This window comes from Ranitomeya variabilis, chromosome 4 (genome assembly GCF_051348905.1).
Source record: "Ranitomeya variabilis isolate aRanVar5 chromosome 4, aRanVar5.hap1, whole genome shotgun sequence".
Lineage (NCBI taxonomy): Eukaryota > Metazoa > Chordata > Amphibia > Anura > Dendrobatidae > Ranitomeya > Ranitomeya variabilis.
Window position 1 is genome coordinate 369,802,706 of NC_135235.1, and position 23,088 is coordinate 369,825,793.

The 23,088-nt window shown below is 42.9% G+C and overlaps 1 protein-coding gene across 8 annotated transcripts in view; it reads left to right on the top strand.

The window, feature by feature from the left end:
• The window catches only part of LOC143764784 (erlin-1-like), a 158,363-nt gene that overhangs the window by 118,792 nt on the left and 16,483 nt on the right, over nt 1-23,088 (top strand). For 4 of the 8 annotated variants that reach the window (XM_077250747.1, XM_077250742.1, XM_077250743.1 and 1 more), the window contains 5 exons: nt 10,709-10,834; nt 11,073-11,146; nt 11,233-11,291; nt 13,803-13,894; nt 14,756-14,845. In XM_077250747.1, coding sequence (XP_077106862.1) covers nt 10,709-10,834; nt 11,073-11,146; nt 11,233-11,291; nt 13,803-13,894; nt 14,756-14,845 — 441 coding nt within the window. Of the gene's footprint in view, nt 1-10,708; nt 10,835-11,072; nt 11,151-11,232; nt 11,292-13,802; nt 13,895-14,755; nt 14,846-23,088 lie in introns of all 8 variants that reach the window. The other 4 variants (XM_077250744.1, XM_077250740.1, XM_077250745.1 and 1 more) reach the window with 1 other exon arrangement.

Below are 23,088 nucleotides of genomic sequence, written 5' to 3' on the forward strand. Positions count from 1 at the left end.
TACGCTATCCATATATCTATCAATAGATATATCTATCCAGATATATCTATAGATGGATGTATGCATCTATAGATCTATCTCTATATGTAGATCTGTCTATCCATTTCATCTATCATCTATCTGTCTATCTGTGTGTGTAATGGAGTGTGGGTTGGACAAATGTAAAAGAGGAGGTTTGACAATAATTACATCACAAATCTTTTTTTTTTGTTCAATAATACATCATTAGTTAGCTTTCAAAAACACACCAAAACGCAAAAAAGCGACGCAAAAACCGCACCAAAAGCTAATTAAAAATGCATCAAAACCGTGCAAAAAACTGCATAAAAACGCATCAAAACTGCACAAAAAACGCATCAAAACCACCAAAATTGCATCAACGCTGCACCAAAACCGCCCAAAAACTGCATGAAAACTGCACCAAAAACTCCATCAAAACCGCACCAAAAACTGCATTAAAACCGCACCAAAAACTGCATTAAAACCGCACCAAAAACTGCATCAAAACTGCACCAAAAACTGCAAAACTGCACCAGGTTTTGATGCAGTTTTTGGTGCAGTTTTGATGCTGTTTTTGGTGCGGTTTTTGCGCAGTTTTCATGCAGTTTTTGGAAATAAATAAACTGAAAATGTGCATGATTTGAAAGGAAACATGCATGAAATAATGGGTTCAGAGGCCGGATTCATCATTTCACATCTCAGTTTCATACGTTTTTTGCCGGATCCGTTGCTGTGCGTTTTTTCACAGGACAGAAAAAACGTTCCTCTGTATGTGTTTTCCGTCTGGCGGAAACAGCTTTTTTGACTGATCCGGCAAAAAACGGATGAAACGTGTGGCCATCAGGCGCAATCCGGCACTAATACAACTCTATGAGAAAAAAACGGATCCGGCGGAAAAAAATGATCCGTTTTTTTCAAAAGTCCCCGGATTGTGCCTCACGGCAAAAACCTGATGTGTGAAAGCAGCCAAATATATGGATAGATACATCTATGTATCTAGAGATATATCTATCTATAACTATGTCTATAGATAGATATATCCATAGCTATATAATAGAAAGGCCGATCTATCTAAGGCTACTTTCACACTAGCATCGTGCACTGCACATCGCAATGCGTCGTTGTGGAGAAGAAACGCATCCTGCAAAGTTGCCCGCAGGATGCGTTTTTTCTCCATAGACTTTTATTAGCGACGCATTGCGACACAGTGCCACACGTCGCAACCGTCGTGCGACGGTTGCGCCGTGTTTTGGCGCACCGCCAGCACAAAAAAAATTACATGTAACTTTTTTCGTCCGCGCATGCGCTGCCAAAACTACGCCCCCCCCTCCCCGGACTTCAGAATGGGCAGCGGATGCGTTGAAAAACATCCGATGCCCACGACGTGCACAAATTTCACAACGTGCATCAGTACGTAGGCCCGACGCATAGAGACGGACCCGTACCGACGCAAAGGTAAAAGAGGCCTTTATGAGCGTTTAATTTAATTAAAAAATGGCGTGGGCTCCCGCACAATTTTCTGCACCAGAGGGGGAAAGCCGACGGCCGGGGGCCAATATTTGTAGCCTGCTATGAATATCAGCCTGCAGCTGTCTGCGTAGCCTTTACTGGCTATTAAAATAGGGGTACCCCCCGAAAAAATGATGTGGGGTCCCCCTATATTTTATAGCCAGAAAGGCTACGCAGTCAGCTGCGGGCTGATATTCATAGCCTAGAAAGGGGCCATGGATATTGCCCCCCCGGCTACAAATACCAGTCCGCAGCCGCCCCAGAAATTCCGGCACTTAGCCCCTCTCTTCTCACTCCCATGTAGCGGTGGGATATGGGGTAAAGAAGGGTTAATGTCACCTTGCTATCGTAAGGTGACATTAAACCGGGTTAATAACGGAGAGACGTCAATAAGACGCCTATCCATTATTAATCCAATAGTAATAAAGGGTTAATAAAACACACACACATTAGGAAAAAAGTATTTTAATATTCTTCATTTAACCATACTTACCATACTTCAGCGCCTGCAAAAAACGTAAAATAATAAACCGTATACTACCTGTCCGCCGTAGTCCAATTAATAATGAGTGTCCCACGACGATCTCCCCTATAGAACAGTGACATCGGGTGATGTCACTGCTCTATAGGACCCTCAGTGACACATTGACAGGAGACATTGGCTCCTACAGTGCATCACTGAGAGGTTACCTTAGGACAAAGTCTCACTTTATGGCAATTGCTGCCTGGGAAAATTTCTCAACCGCAATGGCATAAAGTGAGACTAGGGACTATTTTCTCACAGGGGCGTAGGAATACATAGTGAGGAATACAGTGTGGAAGGATACCTTTCATCATTGTATTCCTGGGGCCCCTGGAGAGTGGTCGCATCAGCAGATGCTCCTGCTCTCCACGGGAGATTGCATGTAGCATGACGCCAGTCATCGCATGGTGCATGTCGCATGTTGTCACATGGTGCATGTTGCATGTTGTCGCATGGTGCATGTTGTCGCATGGTGCATGTCGTCGAATGGTGCATGTCGTCGCATGGTGCATGTCGCATGTTGTCGCATGGTGCATGTCGTCGCATGGTGCATGTCGTCGCATGGTGCATGTCGTTGCATGGTGCATGTCGCATGTCGTCGCATGGTGTATGTTGCATGTCGTCGCATGGTGCATGTTGTATTTTGCATGTTGTCGCATGGTGCATGTTGCATGTCGTCGCATGATGCATGTCGTCGCATATCGCATGGTGCATGTCCCATGTCATTGCATGTCATATGTTGCATGTTGTCACATGTCGTTACATGTCACATGGTGTGTGTTGTGTGTATGTACTGTATATGTGTATTTTTATTTTTTTTTACATTCAGCACATTAGCCGGATGATGGGACTACTACTGTCCCATCATTCGCTAATGTTTCACTCAGTCACTGTAGCAGTCAGAGCCCGATGGGACTTGTAGTTCCATCGGACGATGCCTGCACACAGAGAGACACAGACACACACACCCCAAAGACCACCCCCCCGCAGCAGACCCAGCACATACCGGCCCGCAGAGCCCCGGCACCGGTACGCACATACTGGCACGCATATGCCGGCACGCAGACCCCCGGCGCCCGCACAATCATCCCTGCCTAGCCCCGCCCGCCCCCAGCACAGCCCCGCAGTCAGCCACTAGCCCCGCCCACAGCCCAGTCACTCTTGATGAGTGACTGCTGACTGTGAGGCTGGCTCACTCCTGCTGCTGACATCACGTCAATTTCTAGAGTCTGGAAATTGACGTGACGTCGGCGGAAATAAGCGGCGGCTGCAGCCTGGGGGTCACGTGACCCGGACTCAGCCGCCGGCATAGCGCCGCTCGCAGGCGAAAACGGCAACGGAAGGTATTTACACAATTTATTAGGGGCCCCGGGGGGATACATTGGGGGGTTAATTGAAAGTAGTGGACAACCCCTTTACTGGCTGTGGCCGCAGTTTATAGGGCCAAAATGAGGTGACAGATTCCCTATAAATGTTCATTATTTCCTTCCACATCGCTTTAGCTCTTGTGAAGCACCAGAAGGGTTAATAAACTTTTTGAAAGTGGTTTTGGGTACCTGGGGGGGGGAGGGGGAAGTTGCAGTGTTTAGAATGGTGTTACTATTGGGTGTTTTCTGTCATATTGACCCCTCAGTCACTTTAAATGTGAGGTGGTCCCTAAAAAAAATGGTTTTGTAAATTTTGTTGTAATAATGAGAAATTCCACACTAGATGGACCAGGTTGCCATCTTAACTTTTTTTTATGAACAGCTTGTCAAAAAAATCAAGAACAGACAACATTTTTTACAGACAAATTGGAAAGTCATAATAAATCATTATGACTATAGGTGATATATGTCTACAGCCCATAATTCTGATATGAAGACATTATTTACACCGTGTACCAAATTATTATGCAAATGATTTTTTTCTCGGATTTTCCTAAGTGGTCGCTTTAAATAACAGTCTAATAAAAGTCATCACCCATTAGATTATACATCGAATTTTACTGAAGAAACCTGCCAATGATAACAGTATAATCTCCAAAATGAATAAAAACTCAAATGCACTGTTCCAAATTATTTGGCACAGTAGAACTTCTAAACATTTGGTATGTTTTACAGAACTGAAAATGCTCATTTGTGGAATTTGCAGCATTAGGAGGAGGTCACATTCACTGAATAAAAAAAGCTATTTAACTCCAAAACATCCTAACAGGCCAAGTTACATGTTAACATAGGAACCCTTCTTTGATATCACCTTCACAATTCTTGCATCCATTGAAATTGTGAGTTTTTGGAGAGTTTCTGCTTGTATTTCTTTGCATTAAGTCATCAAAACAGCAGCTCTGGGACGTTATTCTATGAACTGCCTCCCACCCTCATAGAGCTTTTGCTTTATGATACTCCAAAGGTACTCATTAGGGTTGAGGTCAGGCGAAGATGGTGGCCACACCATGAGTTTATCTCCTTTTATGCACATAGCAGTCAATGACAGAGGTCTTCTTTGCAGCATGAGATGGTGCATTGTCATGTATGAAGATGATTTTGCTCTTGAAGGCACGTTTCTGATTTTTATACCATGGAAGAAAGTTGTCAGCCGGAAAGTCTAGATACTTTGCAGAGGTCATTTTCACACCTTCAGGAACCTTATAGGGCCCTACCAGCTGTTTCCCCATGATTCCGGCTCAAAACATGACTCCTCCACTTCCTTGCTGACGTCGCAGCCTTGTTGGGACATGGTGGCAATCCATCAACCATCCAGGGTTGCTCGACACTTATCAGTAAACAAGACTGTTTGGAAATTAAGGCCCCGTCTCACATAGCGATTTACCAACGATCACGACCAGCGATACGACCTGGCCGTGATCGTTGGTAAGTCGTTGTGTGGTCGCTGGGGAGCTGTCACACAGACAGCTCTCTCCAGCGACCAACGATCAGGGGAACGACTTCGGCATCGTTGAAACTGTCTTCAACGATGCCGAAGTCCCCCTGCAGCACCCGGGTAACCAGGGTAAACATCGGGTTACTAAGCGCAGGGCCGCGCTTAGTAACCCGATGTTTACCCTGGTTATCAAAAAAAACAAACAGTACATACTCACATTTCGGTGTCCTTCAGGTCCCTTGCCGTCTGCTTCCTGCTCTGACTGAGCCGCCGTACAGTGAGAGCAGAGCGCAGCGGTGACGTCACTGCTGTGATCTGCTCTCACTTTCCGGCCGGCAGTCAGTCAGAGCAGGAAGCAGACGGCAAGGGACACCGAAAGGCGAGTATGTACTGTTTGTTTTTTTTGGTAACCAGGGTAAACATCGGGTTACTAAGCGCGGCCCTGCGCTTAGTAACTCGATGTTTACCCTGGTTACCAGTGAAGACATCGCTGGATCGGTGTCACACACACCGATTCAGCGATGTCAGCGGGGCCTCAACGACCAAAAAAAGGTCCAGGCCATTCCGACACGACCAGCGATCTCACAGCAGGGGCCTGATCGCTGGTACGTGTCACACATAGCGAGATCGCTACTGAGTTCGCTGTTGCGTCACAAAACTAGTGACTCAGCAGCAATCTCGCTAGCGATCTCGCTATGTGAGACGGGGCCTTTAGTCTTCATGTATGTCTGGGCCCACTGCAACCGTTTCTGCTTGTGAACACTGTATATGGGTGGCCGAATAGTAGGTTTGAAGGATCCTACACCTTGAGGTTCGAGGGACTCCAGAGGCACCAGCAGCTTAAAATAACTGTTTGCTGCTTTGTAATGGTATTTTGGCAGCTGCTCTCTTAACCACTTCATGACCCAGCCTATTTTGACCTTAATGACCTGGCCGTTTTTTGCAATTCTGACCAGTGTCCCTTTATGAGGTAATAACTCAGGAACGTTTCAACGGATCCTAGCGGTTCTGAGATTGTTTTTTCGTGACATATTGGGCTTCATGTTAGTGGTAAATTTAGGTCGATAATTTCTGAGTTTATTTGTGAAAAAAATGGAAATTTATCGAAAATTTTGAAAATTTCGCAATTTTCACATTTTTAATTTTTATTCTGTTAAACCAGAGAGTTATGTGACACAAAATAGTTAATAAATAACATTTCCCACATGTCTACTTTACATCAGCACAATTTTGTAAACAAATTTTTTTTTTGCTAGGAAGTTACAAGGGTTAAAATTTGACCAGTGATTTCTAATTTTTACAACAAAATTTACAAAACCATTTTTTTAGGGCCCACCTCACATTTGAAGTCAGTTTGAGGGTTCTTTATGGCTGAAAATACCCAAAAGTTACACCATTCGAAAAACTGCACCCCTCAAGGTGCTCAAAACCACATTCAAGAAGTTTATTAACCCTTCAGGTGTGTCACAGCAGCAGAAGCAACATGGAAGGAAAAAATGAACATTTAACTTTTTAGTCACAAAAATGATCTTTTAGCAACAATTTTTTTATTTTCCCAAGGGTAGAAGGAGAAACTGGACCACGAACGTTGTTGTCCAATTTGTCCTGAGTACGCTGATACCTCATATGTGGGGGTAAACCACTGTTTGGGCGCACGGCAGGGCTTGGAAGGGAAGGAGCGCCATTTGACTTTTTAAATGAAAAATTGGCTCCAATCTTTAGCGGACACCATGTCGCGTTTGGAGAGCCCCCGTGTGCCTAAACATTGGAGCTCCCCCACAAGTGACCCCATTTTGGAAACTAGACCCCCGAAGGAACTTATCTAGTTGCATAGTGAGCACTTTAAACCCTCAGGCGCTTCACAAAGTGATCCGTAAAAATGAAAAAGTACTTTTTTTTCACACAAAATTTCTTTTAGGCTCAATTTTTTCATTTTCACATGGTCAACAGGATAAAATAGATCCTAAAATTTGTTGAGCAATTTCTCCTGAGTACACCGATACCTCACATGTGGGGGTAAACCACTGTTTGGGTGCACGGCAAGGCTCGGAAGGGAAGGCGCGCCATTTGACTTTTTGAATGGAAAATTAGCTCCAATCGTTAGCGGACACCATGTCGCATTTGGAGAGCCCCTGTGTGCCTAAACATTGGAGCTCCCCTACAAGTGACCCCATTTTGGAAACTAGACCCCCAAGGAACTTATCTAGATGTAAAGTGAGCACTTTAATCCCCCAGGTGCTTCACAGAAGTTTATAACGCAGAGCCGTGAAAATAAAAAATAATTTTTCTTTCCTCAAAAATGATTTTTAGCCCGGAATTTTTTATTTTCCCAAGGGTAACAGGAGAAATTGGACCCCAAATGTTGTTGTCCAGTTTGTCTTGAGTACGATGATACCCCATATGTGGGGGTAAACCACTGTTTGGGCGCACGGCAGGGCTCGGAAGGGAAGGCACGCCATTTGGCTTTTTGAATGGAAAATTAGCTCCAATCATTAGCGGACACCATGTCACGTTTGGAGAGCCCCTGTGTGTCTAAACATTGGAGCTCCCCCACAAGTGACCCCATTTTGGAAACTAGACCTCCCAAGGAACTAATCTAGATGTGTGGTGAGCACTTTGAACCCCCAAGTGCTTCACAGAAGTTTGTAACGCAGAGCCATGAAAATAAAAAATAATTTTTCTTTTCTCAAAAATGATATTTTAGCCCACAATTTTTTCTTTTCCCAAAGGTAACAGGATAAATTTGACCCCAAGAGTTGTTGTCCAGTTTCTCCTGAGTACGCGAATACCCCATATGTGGGGGTAAACCACTGTTTGGGCACACGTCGGGGCTTGGAAAGGAAGTAGTGACGTTTTGAAATGCAGACTTTGATGGAATGGTCTGTGGACGCCACGTTGCGTTTGCGGAGCCCCTGATGTGCCTAAACAGTATAAACCCCCTACAAGTGACCCCCATTTTGGAAACTAGACCCCCCAAGGAACTTATCTAGATGTGTGGTGAGCACTTTGAACCCCCAAGTGCTTCACAGAAGTTTATAACGCAGAGCCGTGAAAATAAAAAATCGTTTTTCTTTCCTCAAAAATTATGTATTGGCAAGCAATTTTTTATTTTCGCAAGGGTAACAGGAGAAATTGGACCCCAATAGTTGTTGCCCAGTTTGTCCTGAGCATTCTGGTACCCCATATGTGGGGGTAAACCACTGTTTGGGCGCACGTCAGGGCTCGGAAGGGAGGGAGCACCATTTGACTTTTTGAACGCAAGATTGGCTGGAATCAATGGTGGCGCCATGTTGCGTTTGGAGACCCCTGATGTGCCTAAACAGTGGAAACCCCTCAATTCTAACTCCAACAGTAACCCCAACACACCCCTAATCCCAACTCTAGCCGTAACCCTAATCACAACCCTAACCCCAACACACTCCTAACCACAACCCTAATCCCAACCCTACCCCTAATCCTAAACCTAATCCCAACCCTAACCACAACTTTAACCCCAACACACCCCTAACCATAATCCTAACGACAAGCCTATTCTTAACCCTATTTCCAACCCTAGCCCTAATTCCAACCCTAACTCTAATTCCAACCCTAATGCTATGTGCCCACGTTGCGGAGTCATGTGAGATTTTTCCGCACCATTTTTGAAAAATCCGCAGGTAAAAGGCACTGCGTTTTACCTGCGGATTTACCGCGGATTTCCAGTGTTTTTTATGCGCATTTCACCTGCGGATTCCTATTGAGGAACAGATGTAAAACGCTGCGGAATCCGCACAAAGAATTAACATGCTGCAGAAAATACAACGCAGCATTTCCGCGCGGTATTTTCCGCACCATGGGCACAGCGGATGGTACTGTAAACCTGATGGAACACTGCTACGAATCCGCAGCGGCCAATCCGCTGCGGATCCGCAGCCAAATCCGCACCATGTGCACATAGCCTAATTCTAATGCTAACCCTACCCCTAACCCTACCCCTAGTTCTAACCCTAGTTCTAACCCTAGTGGGAAAAAAAAATATTTTCTTTATTTTATTATTGTCCCTACCTATGGGGGTGATAAAGGGGGGGGGTCATTTACTATTTTTTTTATTTTGATCACTGTGATAGGTTTTATCACAGTGATCAAAATGTAGCTGGAACGAATCTGCCAGCCGACAGATTCGGCGGGTGCACTGCGCATGCGCCCGCCATTTTGGAAGATAGCGGCGCCCGTGGAGAAGATGGACGGACACTGGGAAGCTCGGTAAGTATGAGGGGGGGGATCGGAGCACGGGGGGTGATCGGATCAGGGGGGGTGGGATCGGAGCACGGGGGGAGCGGACAGGAGGTCGGGGGAGCGGACAGGACGATGGAGGGGAGCGGAGCACAGGATGGAGGACTGGGGAGGAGATCGGTGGCGGTGGGGGGGTGCAGACCAGTGTTTCCAGCCATGGCCGATGGTATTGCAGCATCGGCCATGGCTGGATTGTAATATTTCACCAGTTTTCATAGTGAAATATTACAAATCGCTGTGATTGGCTGTTGAAAGTGAAACAGCCAATCAGAGCGATCGTAGCCACGCCCCCTGGGCTGAAGTACCACTCCCCCTGTCCCTGCAGATTGGGTGAAATTGGAGTTAACCCTTTCACCCGATCTGCAGGGACGCGATCATTCCATGACGCCACATAGGCATCACAGGTCGGATTGGCACCGACTTTCATGACGCCTACATGGCGTCAAAGGTCGGGAAGGGGTTAATCCAACGAATTTGGCAGAAACCTTCCTCATTATGGCTTTATCTGCATAAACTCTGTCTGTGCTCTGTTTCAGTCACAAATCTCTTCACAGTATGATGATCACTCTTAAGTTTTCGAGAAATATCTAATGTTTTCATACCTTGTCCAAGGCATTGCACTATTTATTGCTTTTCAACAGCAGAGAGATCTTTTTTAGTTCCCATATTGCTTGAAACCTGTGTCCTGCTTAATAATGTGAAACATGATTTTTAAGTAGTTTTACTTTAATTAGAATCACCTGGAAAACTAATTACCACGTGTTTAAGATTTGATTGATATGATATATATAATTTCAGTGATCCATTGAGCCTTGAGACACGATACCATCCATGAGTTTATTTGAAAAACAAACAATTAAATCACTTAAAGGGAATCTGTCACCCCAAAAATCGTATATGAGCTAAGGCCACCAGCATCAGGGGCTTATCTACAGCATTCTGTAGTGCTGTAGATAAGCCCCTGATGTAACCTGAAAGGTAAGAAAAACAGGTTATATTAATTATACTCACCCAGGGGCGGTATGACCTTTCCCGGCACGAAGACAAGAAGAGGTCGTCATCGCATGAAGATGGGAGGCTCTGGATCCGGACCGCGACACCCATCGGACCCGAACCAGACCAGGTTACATCGGGGGCATATCTACAGCATTATAGAATGCTGTAGATAAGTCCCCGATGCTGGTGGCCTTAGCTCATATACGATTTTTGGGGTGACAGACTCCCTTTAAATCGAATTTGCATAATAATTTGGAACATGGTGTATATTCACTGAAAACTGATAATTACAGTGAAAAGAATCTGTATAATTTTCTTCATCTTCAAAAAAAAAACATGGACACCTTAATTTTTTTTTATTTATGGACAGGGCAAAAAATGCTTTATTTTTACGGACTGTCCTGGAATTTCAGGACGGTTTGTAATCCTGTATGCAGTAGAAGATGTAAACCAGACAAGTATTCAGATGTTTGCCATGTTTTTCTATCTGTGGTGTAACTAAAATACTTGTGTGTCCAGTAACCAGACCTATAACTTTCTCTGCAGTATATGATGTTGTAAGGAACTACACAGCAGATTATGACAAGACTTTAATCTTCAACAAGATCCACCATGAGCTGAATCAGTTCTGCAGTGCACACACCCTGCAGGAAGTGTACATTGAACTGTTTGGTGAGTATTACGCAATTATAGATATTGACTTTAAAAAAAGTAATTCTTGGAATGAAAATTTTAAAAGCATTTAATTAACCATTATTTAAAATGTTATTTTTTATCACATTTACTGTGTAGTTCCCACATATTGGTTACCCTGCTTTCTATGCATTTTGTGCCAACAAATCAGATGCTATGGTTACTACTTCAAGAAATTCAATTGTACTACATTCAAGATTTTCTAATATTTGTACAGATCAGATAGATGAAAACCTGAAACTATCCCTTCAGAAAGAACTTAATTTCATGGCTCCTGGACTTACAATACAGGCAAGTTTTGGTTGCTACCACCGCCTAATAATTGTCTAGGATAGTCACAATTCAATATTTATCAGTACTAACACATTTCTTTTCAGGCAGTACGTGTTACAAAGCCAAAAATTCCCGAAGCTATTCGAAGAAACTTTGAATTAATGTAAGTTACAAGCAAGATATGTAGGATGCATGAGATTTCAGGAACTTTTGAATGTGCTACAAAGGATACATTTTGCTTCAATAGTTTAAGTACTGTAATTAAGAAAAAAAAAAGAATCTCTGAAGTCCAAGATGCAATCAGAAATCAGCTGTGCCCTACAAATTCTTAACTATAATAAATCTGACTAGTGTTTCCCTATTTTGATCATCATTTTAATTAACCTCTGAATGGAGCCTGCTATGCAGATTCCTAAATGGACTACTACATTTTTCTGGAAGAGATGGACTAAAGTGCTTTTCTCAAATAATAGCATTGGAGCAGCACGTAGAGTCCTGCAGTACATATAGAGCTATCATCTCCTCTATAATAACAAAATGACTCTTCTGGTTCTGTCCCTCTCTAAATATCAAAGTTGAAAAGTAAAAATCAGAAAAGAGGAATTGGGACCGGTGTGTTCTCCACTAGATAGTGTGTACACAGCGGTTCTGAGGATTTCTTTTATTGATCGCATTAAAGTTAAGGGAAAAAATGACCAAAGCTATGATTAAAGGAAGCTTATCACTGCATGTATGAGATTTTCATATATTTGTGGTTGTCAGGAGCTGGCCACGTACTAACGACTATTGGATCAATTACCATAGAGCAGAGTTCATGACTCTAAGAGACCTTTCCAGCACAGAGCACCAGTTGCGTCGATCTTATTGTTGCGATTTACTTGCAGTTAAAGGTGCACAAATCTCTCCTGGAAAGTGTTCAGTCATTAATGTTTCCATTCAATGACCGTAAGCAGAGGCTTTGTTCTCCCAGTCACTAGTCCCAGTATGTGAATGGAAGTGATAGACCTAGTGGAGCCATCACCACAAGGGTTCTCACATCTAGTCCAAGGTGATGGACTCTGCCTCAGGAAAATACCTCCACCAATGTGCAGTTAGTTTTTCCCTTTCCCAAGGGACAGGCTCCATTTTCGAGGAGATGATTTGGTGTATTTAGGACACTGACTAGGGAAACAGAGGTTTTTGATGGCTGGAGCTGGATACATGTGTGCTACTTTGATGGTATCCGTCGTCTGGAGGAGCAAAGGCTGTGACTGCAGACTATAGTGGCTGGAGATACAAAAGTTGTGGTCCAACCAAAAGTTGGGATCTGGGGGTATCGCCTGCTTCGGGGGCATTGGAACTACCAGTTCTGAGTTGGGATCTTGTGGACTGGAGGCCTCTCATTGTGGCTATTTACCTACCTGAAGTTGCTGTAAGACAATGGAAGAAAGAAATAAAACTATTTGCATCGTTAACCCACAACCTCAGATTTTCACAGTGGTCATGTGCTAAATAGACTCATCTGTCTTCTGTCGGTTCAAGAAGTACACGACCACAAGTATGTGAATCACATACACGTGGTCACATGAGCTCCCAGTCGCATGTGGCATACAAGTAACTTATGCCAGCGTTCGCATTACATACTGTCACAAATTAACGAAACTTAGAATAAAAACAAAATGAGCAAATACCCTCAGTAAATGAATAAATAGTAATAGTACATGTAGATAATCGGGGATTTGTTTGACATTGCTTTGATCAAAAAAGCGTAAAATCCATCCCACCCCAACAAGGTGTACCAAATTAGGATGGGCCATAACTGATAGTTCACCTTAAAATAGAGGGGGGCAGCGCAGAACCCGAAATTGTTTTGCATCTGCCAATGCAATGCTATATAGTCGATGAGCACAGTTGAAAACGGTGAACTTGCGCCTCTGTGTAAATTACAGAAAGCAAAGGAAAAACCAAGAAATTTGCTGGAACATAATAATAATTTATTTATTTATTTATTTATATAGCTGTACATAAGGAGTTACATCAAAATACAAATATCACTTACAGTACACAAGCTAACAATGACAGACTGGTGCAGAGGGAAGAAGACCCTGCCCTGCAGGCTTACATTCTAGATAATGTGGCCTTTTAGCAGACACAGGACTATATTGATTACACCTTGGTGCGGTAGGATGGCTTTTATGGTCTTTTGATTAAAATAATGACACCTAAGTTCCCTATGTTATTTTCATGTACTATTTCTTTATCCTAGGGTTTTGTCTGTCAATGGCCACAGTGTGAATGTGATATAATGCACTTATATGAACAGGTGTGCTGACCCAGTTTTGCTGTCACCATTTGGCAGTGATTACAGACTTTTCTTATCACACTGGACAGCCCATTTAAGATGTGTAATGATACATTGTCTTTCAAAATGGCATGTGTTTTCTGTATATCATTTACAAATACTGTAGTTTCCAATACGTGGCGTTTGCATGAGATGTCTGGTAATGCTCTTAGATTGTATCTGTCACATTATTGTTTACTTAGGAGCAATTTCAGCAGCTGTTACATAGACAACCAGTGTAAAGTGTAACCTAAACAAAGTACTATGCAGAGCACAGTGAAGAGGGGTATACTAAACCGAGTTATATAAATAGTGTGTGACTTCTGTGTGCTTTTCTTTATTCTTTTTTTAAAGGGAGGGTGAAAAGACTAAGCTCCTAATAGCAGCTCAGAGGCAAAAAGTAGTGGAGAAAGAAGCAGAGACTGAGAGGAAAAAAGCTGTAATAGGTAAATGTTACATTTTACTACTTGCAACAAGATTAGGATACATTATCGCTTGTGTAGTATTCAAACACTAGCTAAAAATAAAAGACCAGAGTTCCAGAAATAAATGTTAGAGTGACCGAAAATCTGCTCTCAATTTTTGCTTTTTTATTAAAATACATAGTATTCAAAACAGCACTGTTTGCATCTGACAGATGACCTATTGGCATTGTCTAATATGCAGATATCAAAGGGACCCTCCCCCTGCAACGTTTCATTTTTGGGAATGGCGCTGGTGCGGATTCAGTCACCTCATAGCGGCGGCTGTAACTGCGCCCCTGGCCCTGATGGACACTGGCTCTGCATTGGGGCCGACTGCAGTCGGCTGAAGGCGCTGTTACCTTATAGCTGCTGCTCTTTATACTCAGAGTGCTGACTGAATCCGCTCTGGCGCCATCCTGTGACTGAAACCAGAACGACGTGGGGGTATAAAGTTCTTTTTCTCCCTGCAGCGTTTGGCTAAGTGCTGGCTCCAGGCAGGTTCAGAATGCTATTAACCTGCAGATTAAATCCATACATGCAGGTTAATAGCTTTTTTCTGGTGACAGGTTGCCTTTAATGGCAGTCATGGGGCTCCATTGGGATGAGAGCGGAAGCCTTCTCTCACTCCTGTTGATGTGTTTACCATCAACCGTGGTATCAAAGTGATTAAATTGTTATAATGTAAGTTCTTTCCAGTTCCGCCCAATTTAACAAGGCTGTGTACAAATGCAAGGACATCAAGAGCACTTTATCGAATTTTCAACAGTTATTTTTGGCACAGGTTAACGAGCATTTACTTAGTACTGAATTGCTGTAGAATTCACAAATCCCATTTATTGACAGAGGCAGAAAAAGTTGCCCAAGTGGCCAAAATTCAGTTCCAACAGAAAGTAATGGAGAAAGAAACAGAAAAAAGAATTTCTGAGATTGAAGGTCAGTATGATCACTTGATTACCTTTTTAATGTTTGCTTTTTTATTGTAAGTGAAAATTCCTTGAACTAATTCAGGTGCTTGTGGAATCGCACAGCAAATTTCGTTGGTGAAGATTTTCTGCACACGTACTTTACAAACATGCCCAGAAAGTTAGAGATTAATATATGTTAGTGTCTTGAAAACGCCACCCACTTAAATGGGAAATTTTCCCCAATGAAAAATAAAAATGCTGTAGATATTCCTATGCATGTTCATAGTTACATAGTTATTAAGGTTGAAGGAAGACTTTAAGTCCATCTAGTTCAACCCATAGCCTAACCTAACATGCCCTAACATGTTGATCCAGGGGAAGGCAAAAAAAAACCCATGTGGTAAGAGTAAGCTCCACCATGGGGAAAAAAATTCCTTCCCGACCCCACATACGGCAATCAGACTAGTTCCCTGGATGAACGCCCTATCTTGGAATCTAATATACATACCCTGTAACATTACAATTTTCCAGAAAGGCATCCAGTCCCCTCTTAAATTTAAGTAATGACTCACTCATTACAACATCATACGGCAGAGAGTTCTATAGTCTCACTGCTCTTACAGTAAAGAATCCGCGTCTGTTATTATGCTTAAACCTTCTTTCCTCCAGACGTAGAGGATGCCCCCTTGTCCCTGTCTCAGGTCTATGATTAAAAAGATCATCAGAAAGGTCTTTGTACTGTCCCCTCATATATTTATACATTAACATAAGATCACCCCTTAGCCTTCGTTTTTCCAAACTAAATAGCCCCAAGTGTAATAACCTATCTTGGTATTGCAGACCCCCCAGTCCTCTAATAACCTTGGTCGCTCTTCTCTGCACCCGCTCTAGTTCAGCTATGTCTTTCTTATACACCGGAGACCAGAACTGTGCAAAGTGTGGTCGCACTAGTGACTTGTATAGAGGTAAAATTATGTTCTCCTCATGAGCATCTATGCCTCTTTTAATGCATCCCATTATTTTATTTGCCTTTGTAGCAGCTGCCTGACACTGGCCACTGAATATGAGTTTGTCATCCACCCATACACCCAGGTCTTTTTCATTGACGGTTTTGCCCAGAGTTTTAGAATTAAGCACATAGTTATACATCGTTTTACTTCTACCCAATTGCATGACCTTACATTTATCCCCATTAAAGCTCATTTGCCATTTATCAGCCCAAGCTTCTAGTTTACATAAATCATCCTGCAATATAAAATTGTCCTCCTCTGTATTGATTACCCTGCAGAGTTTAGTGTCATCTGCAAATATTGAAATTCTACTCTGAATGCCCCCTACAAGGTCATTAATAAATATGTTAAAAAGAAGAGGGCCCAATACTGACCCCTGTGGTACCCCACTACTAACCGCGACCCAGTCCGAGTGTGCTCCATTAATAACCACCCGTTGTTTCCTATCCCTGAGCCAGCTCTCAACCCACTTGCACATATTTTCCCCTATCCCCATTATTCTCATTTTATGTATCAACCTTTTGTGTGGCACCGTATCAAAAGCTTTTGAAAAGTCCATATACACTACATCTACTGGGCTCCCTTGGTCCAGTCCGGAACTTACCTCTTCATAGAAGCTGATCAAATTAGTCTGACAGGAATGGTCCCTAGTAAACCCGTGCTGATACTGGGTCATGAGGTTATTCCTCTTCAGATACTCCAGCATAGCATCCCTTAGAATGCCCTCCAGGATTTTACCCACAGTACTGCCAGATTTTTTTTCAAGAATTACACTGTTATGGGGAGTTTCTGGTTTCAGAAAACCTTTATCCACGGGCGTAGTTTATTTGAAAGAAAATGAACTGAGCTTTAACTACCCTCCTCAGATCAAGTGCATAGTTTTCGCTGCTGCTCCTTATATCTTATTTGCAACACTAAGGTCACAAAAGCACTGCGAACCATAACTTTCTTCGGATGGCAAGTACTAGACCCCTATAGAGTAAGTAAAGCAAAGAGGTTTTTTTATTTTACTTATTTTTTTTATAAAGCAAACTGTGCTTTGGTCATGGGCTTTTAAACTCAATAAACCCCTATAATTTGCAACAAAATCTGCATGTTATACTCTTGCTATAGAATTGCTTCCTAAAGCCTCTAGTTTTACAAGCAATTAGTCTATGCCACATTCTCTTGCACGCCTGCCTCCCAGGATGTGGGGTGCAACAGTGAGTGGAGATGGCAGATTAGACTACAGGACAAGACCCATATGTTTCTTTCCTGCAGTGTGCCACTGCAGGTTTCCCTTGTCTCACTTTTGCTCCTGGCATCTCCCCATTCACTTCCCTGACAGTCTCCTATGACCTCCACTCTGGGACGAAACTAAGGCATTCCTGATCAGGCCAAAAGCTCAAGGCTAAATTTTTCACTGAAGTTATATTGCACGAAAAAAAACCCTCTAGGCAGCAACACATTTTGTAGAAACGATGTTTCCTTTTTCAAGATATGAGGGAGGTATACTCAGTACTGTGGATAGGGTTATGCAAGGCTACATATTCAGATATTTGGCAAATCTGCAGCAGGTTAATTGATAACCAAGTAATACATTGTTGTAATCGGGGTCTCTGTCCCTATAATATGCTGCTCTCAGATAGGGTAACAGGTGACAGATTCTCTTTATGCATGTTGTCTCTCCACCCAGTCATAGCCTCTATGGAGCCTGGCAAGTTCCTGTTTTCAGGAAATATCAGGACACCCACCTCCACATCTGTATCACTCTTCACAAGAGATTCCTTCTCATGCATTTCATGTTGCACAGTTGTGGTTGTTGCTCACTATGTGATCAAAATCTCATGGCTGTGGTAATGGCCCTTCTACCTTCCAAGGGTTTAGTAGTTCTACCATAACTGGCCAACACATTGGCCCCATCACGGATCAAGAACTGGGTCTGCAGATATCCAAGTTTGTTAACTCAAATTTTGACTTGATCATCAACAAGCTCTTGGCATCCCCAGGAAACAGGTGCACTAGATGGAGTACTCTTCTGGGTGGAATGTGGACTCTTAAGATATGTCTCCCTTCCCTCTCCTTTTCTGCAGAAGGGTCCTAGACATGATGGTAACCTTCTTAGAAGCTGCCCCTCTATTAGCTCTCTTTCTCAAATTGTTGCTGTTCCACAGGCAAGACTGATGATTTGGACATCCAGCTGATATTCAGACTGACATCGTCACATTGGTATACTCTTTAATGGAGGCTGAACTCGGAACAAACCAGTCTTGGGAGAAGTTTCCCAAATTTTCCACTGGATGGAGAATGTCTTCTGATTTCAGCAGTCCGGATTCCTGGAATAGACAACTTGTCTTCTGACTATCTCCATTAAAAACAGCTGTGCTCATGAAGAGTGGTCTGTTTAGTTCAAGATCCTCTCCCAGGTATTGTATGTCTACCTTGGAGCACACAATTTTTCAAACTGGCATCCATAATTACTGTAAATCCAATCTGTTTTCAGTCCATCAGTTGGACCTGTAGACAGATTTTGGCCCTCTTGTGGTCAAGTCTGGACCCTGTCAATTCTATTTCAGGTCTCCTGGTCTGAGATCAAGATCTTTTTCCAGGAAGCCCCTTTTTACCGTCATCCTATGTCATTTCAGACCACCTCGTTCTTCATTAATACACGTGACTGTTCTGCCTTGTGCCGCACTCCTTTTCTCATCCTGTTCCAAGACTAAAAATCCATGTGTATGGTGGTTTCTTTTTTTTTCACAAGGTGGTCTCCTCTCTTCTCATTAATGTAGAAGTTGTCCTTGTTTTTGTGTCTCTTCATCCCATTCCAAAGAATAATATCTCCGCAGCCAAATATTGTCAGAGCGACTCGCCTATTACAATGGGCTTGACAGTAAGGTAAGGGCATCTCACTTTCTGCCCACACCACACTTTTTGCTGCCATCACTTGCTGATTGATAGACCAGCAAGTCCTGCCCTGGGTAATATACTAGGGTGCACGACACCCAGGTTTCCCAAGCACCTGATTGGTAGTCTTCTTGTAATCACAGGGTACCACAGCCAAGCTGTACTTTCCCACTTCAGAGTTGTGCGGGCATTTAGAGCATCAAGGAAAAAACGTATTACATTTTAGATTTTGTATACAAAAAGAGTACAGTGATTTAACAAACTTACACAAATCTGAAATAACAGAAAGACTTGCATAAAAGCAAAATAGTATAAAACAAAAGGAATCAATGAAGAAAGCACTTAAGATTAGATCAGAGAGGAACTCTTTGCAGAATTTTGTACAGATCTACATTACACATTGTCCTCCTGGGATATGATCATGAGTTTCTTTATATAAGATGTTTATGAAAGTTGGATAAAGGATGTTTAATTGTATGTACGGGAAGAAGAGACAAAGACTTGATTCTAACTTTTCATATTTTCCCATAGGAGCCTCCTAGTGAAATTATATGATGTTGATATCAGATAATTATCGATATGACATGGAAATATTGCATTTCCATTGCCATGTGAGGTCTTTGAATCTATTGACCTACAGATGACCTTATTGATCTTTTATGTAGCACCTATTTGCTAAAGAGGAAATACATTGTCAAAGTTTGCTCTTCCAGAAATTGGCAGCTACTCGCTAATTTATCTACCCACAGGAGAGAATCTGTCAGGTGCCAAGTAATATTGGTCTTATTTATCTAAACCATACTTAATCTATCATAAAGATTACACAACTGCAAATCTTGTCTCTGGTAATAGCTAACTTGGAATAAGACTATTTTATCAACAATCCTATGAGTTGATATTACATTTCAAGCAATCTATGTGTTTGTGATGATGCATTTAATAAAATGTTTCACAGTTTATGTGAATTCCAAGAAATGTAGGACCTGAAAAAAACAACTGTAAATGTAACATTAAGTAATACAAAAATACATTATTAAAGGCTAAACATTGAAGGGCTTGTCAAATCGTCTTTCTTCAAGAGCGCACCTCTCCTCTTTCTGCTTGCCAAGAGGCAGTTCACGCCGAAACTTCAGTTCGGAGTAGTGACATGGTTGCTTTGCTGGTGTGTGTGCTCTCCCATTCTGCAAGCAGAATCAGAAGAGCGCAGAGGAACTGAACCTAACTGGATCCCGTCAGCTTTGGAGCTTACCTCTGAGACCATGCACTGCAGAGGTGGCTGGTAAACTAAGCAACAAGCAGTAAACTACACAATTGAAAATCCCTCCATTTTTGAAGAGGTACTTTTTTTTTTATTTTTTAGTTTTTAAAGGTAAGGTACCGCGTTTGTAGATCATTCATTAATCAATGTAATGTAGCATAACATGCTGTTATAACCAAGATTTGAATGCATGTAAAACAGATTTTGTGTGTTATACCAGTACAAAGAAGGAACTGGGGGCTGACATCTTGGTTTCACAGCAGTAGCACGACACTAGCAGTGTCATTTTACGGCACCCCATGGACATAGGAGATAATAGACCGCCGCGGACCCTATCTATAACATTGCAGCCACATTAGCAGTGAGCTGGGCACGCCTCTGTGGGCTGTACAACTCACTGCTGTAGGTGTGACTAGCAGCCATTTTACTATAGCCCAGTGATCTCTGCCCAGCTCCACTTGCTCTCTATTGCTGCAGGTGCAGAAGCGCTGACTGGAGCCGGAGAGTGTGGGGAGTGGGGACTGGAGTGCGGGTGATTTACCTCCCTGCTCCTCTGTCTGTACTCCACTGCACGTTCTGAGCAGACATCCTCTGCTCTCACACGCTGCCCTCCCTGGGTGCTTCTCCTGCTATGTCTCCGCCTCCCCACTTACACACACACCCAGTGATCTCCGGTAAACTGCATTCTCTCCCCCCGTGTCGCTCTTCCTCCTCTCCTCCCTACATTCTCTCCCCGTGTCCTTCTCCCTCCTCTCCCCGTGTCGCTCTCCCTCCTCTCCCCGTGTCGCTCTCCCTCCTCTCCCCGTGTCGCTCTCCCTCCTCTCCCCCCTGCATTCTCTCCCCGTGTGGGGGGGGTGTCTCTGTGCATGTGTGCAAGCATCGTCCGATGGGACTACAAGTCCCATTGGACGATGCCTGCTACACTGACAGTGATTGAGACATTAGCCAATGATGGGACAGTAATAGTCCCATCATCCGGCTAATGTGTTGAATGAAAAAAAATATATATACTCCATACATGCTACATACATGCTACATACATGCTACATACATGCTGCATACATGCTACATACATGCTGCATACATGCTGCATACATACATCCATACATGCTGCATACATGCTACATACATGCTACATACATGCTGCATACATGCTGCATACATGCTGCATACATACATCCATACATGCTGCATACATGCTACATACATGCTGCATACATACATCCATACATGCTACATACATGCTACATACATGCTGCATACATGCTACATGCATGCTGCATACATGCTACATACATGCTGCATACATGCTACATACATGCTGCATACATACTACATACATGCTGCATACATGCTGCATACATGCTGCATACATGCTACATACATGCTACATACATGCTGCATACATGCTGCATACATGCTACACACATACATGCTACATACATGCTACATACATGCTGCATACATACATCCATACATACATCCATACATACTACATACATGCTGCATACATGCTACATACATGCTACATACATGCTGCATACATGCTACATACATGCTGCATACATGCTACATACATGCTGCATACATGCTACATACATGCTGCATACATGCTACATACATGCTGCATACATACATCCATACATGCTGCATACATGCTATATACATGCTGCATACATGCTGCATACATGCTGCATACATACATCCATACATGCTACATACATGCTGCATACATGCTACATACATGCTGCATACATGCTACATACATGCTACATACATGCTGCATACATGCTACATACATACATCCATACATGCTACATACATGCTACATACATGCTACATACATGCTGCATACATACATCCATACATGCTACATACATGCTACATACATGCTGCATCCATACATGCTACATACATGCTGCATCCATACATGCTACATACATGCTGCATACATGCTACATACATGCTACATACATACATCCATACATGCTACATACATGCTACATACATGCTGCATACACACATCCATACATGCTACATACATGCTACATACATGCTGCATACATGCTACATACATGCTGCATACATACATCCATGCTACATACATGCTACATACATACATCCATACATGCTACATACATGCTACATACATGCTGCATACATACTGCATACATACATACATACAATACATACATATAGACATACAGTACATTAAACATAGATTACATACTCACCATTACTTGTCATTTTGATCCCCGAAGCCAGTGTCATCTGTAAAAAATATGAAAAAAACAAACAACCAATATACTCCCTGTCCGCAGAAATCCACGAGTGTCCCACGACGATCTCCCATGGAGAGCAGCAGCAACAGATAATGCGACTGCTCACCAGGGGCCCGAGGAACACAATGAGGGCAGGAAGGTATCCTTCCACCACTGTATTCCTCCGCCGCTGTAAAAAAAAAAGTCCCTAGTTTCACTTTATGGCATTGCTGGGTGAGACATTTTCCCACACAGCTTTTTGCCATAAAGTAAGACTCTTAGTAACCTCAGTGATGCACTGCAGGAGCCATTGTCTCCTGTCAGTGTGTCACTGAGGGTCCTATAGAGCAGTGACATCACCAGATGTCACTGTTCTATAGGGGAGATCGTCGTGGGACACTTGTTATTAATTGGACTACGGCGGACAGGTAGTATACGGTTTATTATTTTACGTTTTTTGCCGGCGCTGAAGTATGGTAATTATGGTGAAATGAATAATATTAAAATACTTTTTCCTAATGTTTGCGTGTTTTATTAACCCTTTATTAGTATTGGATTAATAACGGATAGGCGTCTTATTGACGCCTCTCCGTTATTAACCCGGCTTAATGTCACCTTACAATAGCAAGGTGACATTAACCCCTTATTACCCCATATCCCACCGCTACACGGGAGTGGGAAGAGAGGGGCTAAGTGCCGGAATTGGCGCATCTTACAGATGTGCCATTTCTGGGGCGGCTGCGGACTGGTATTTGTAGCCGGGGGGGACCAATATCCATGGCCCCTCTCTAGGCTATAAAATATAGGGGAACCCCACGTCATTTTTTGGGGGGGGGTCCCCGTAGTTTAATAGCCAGTA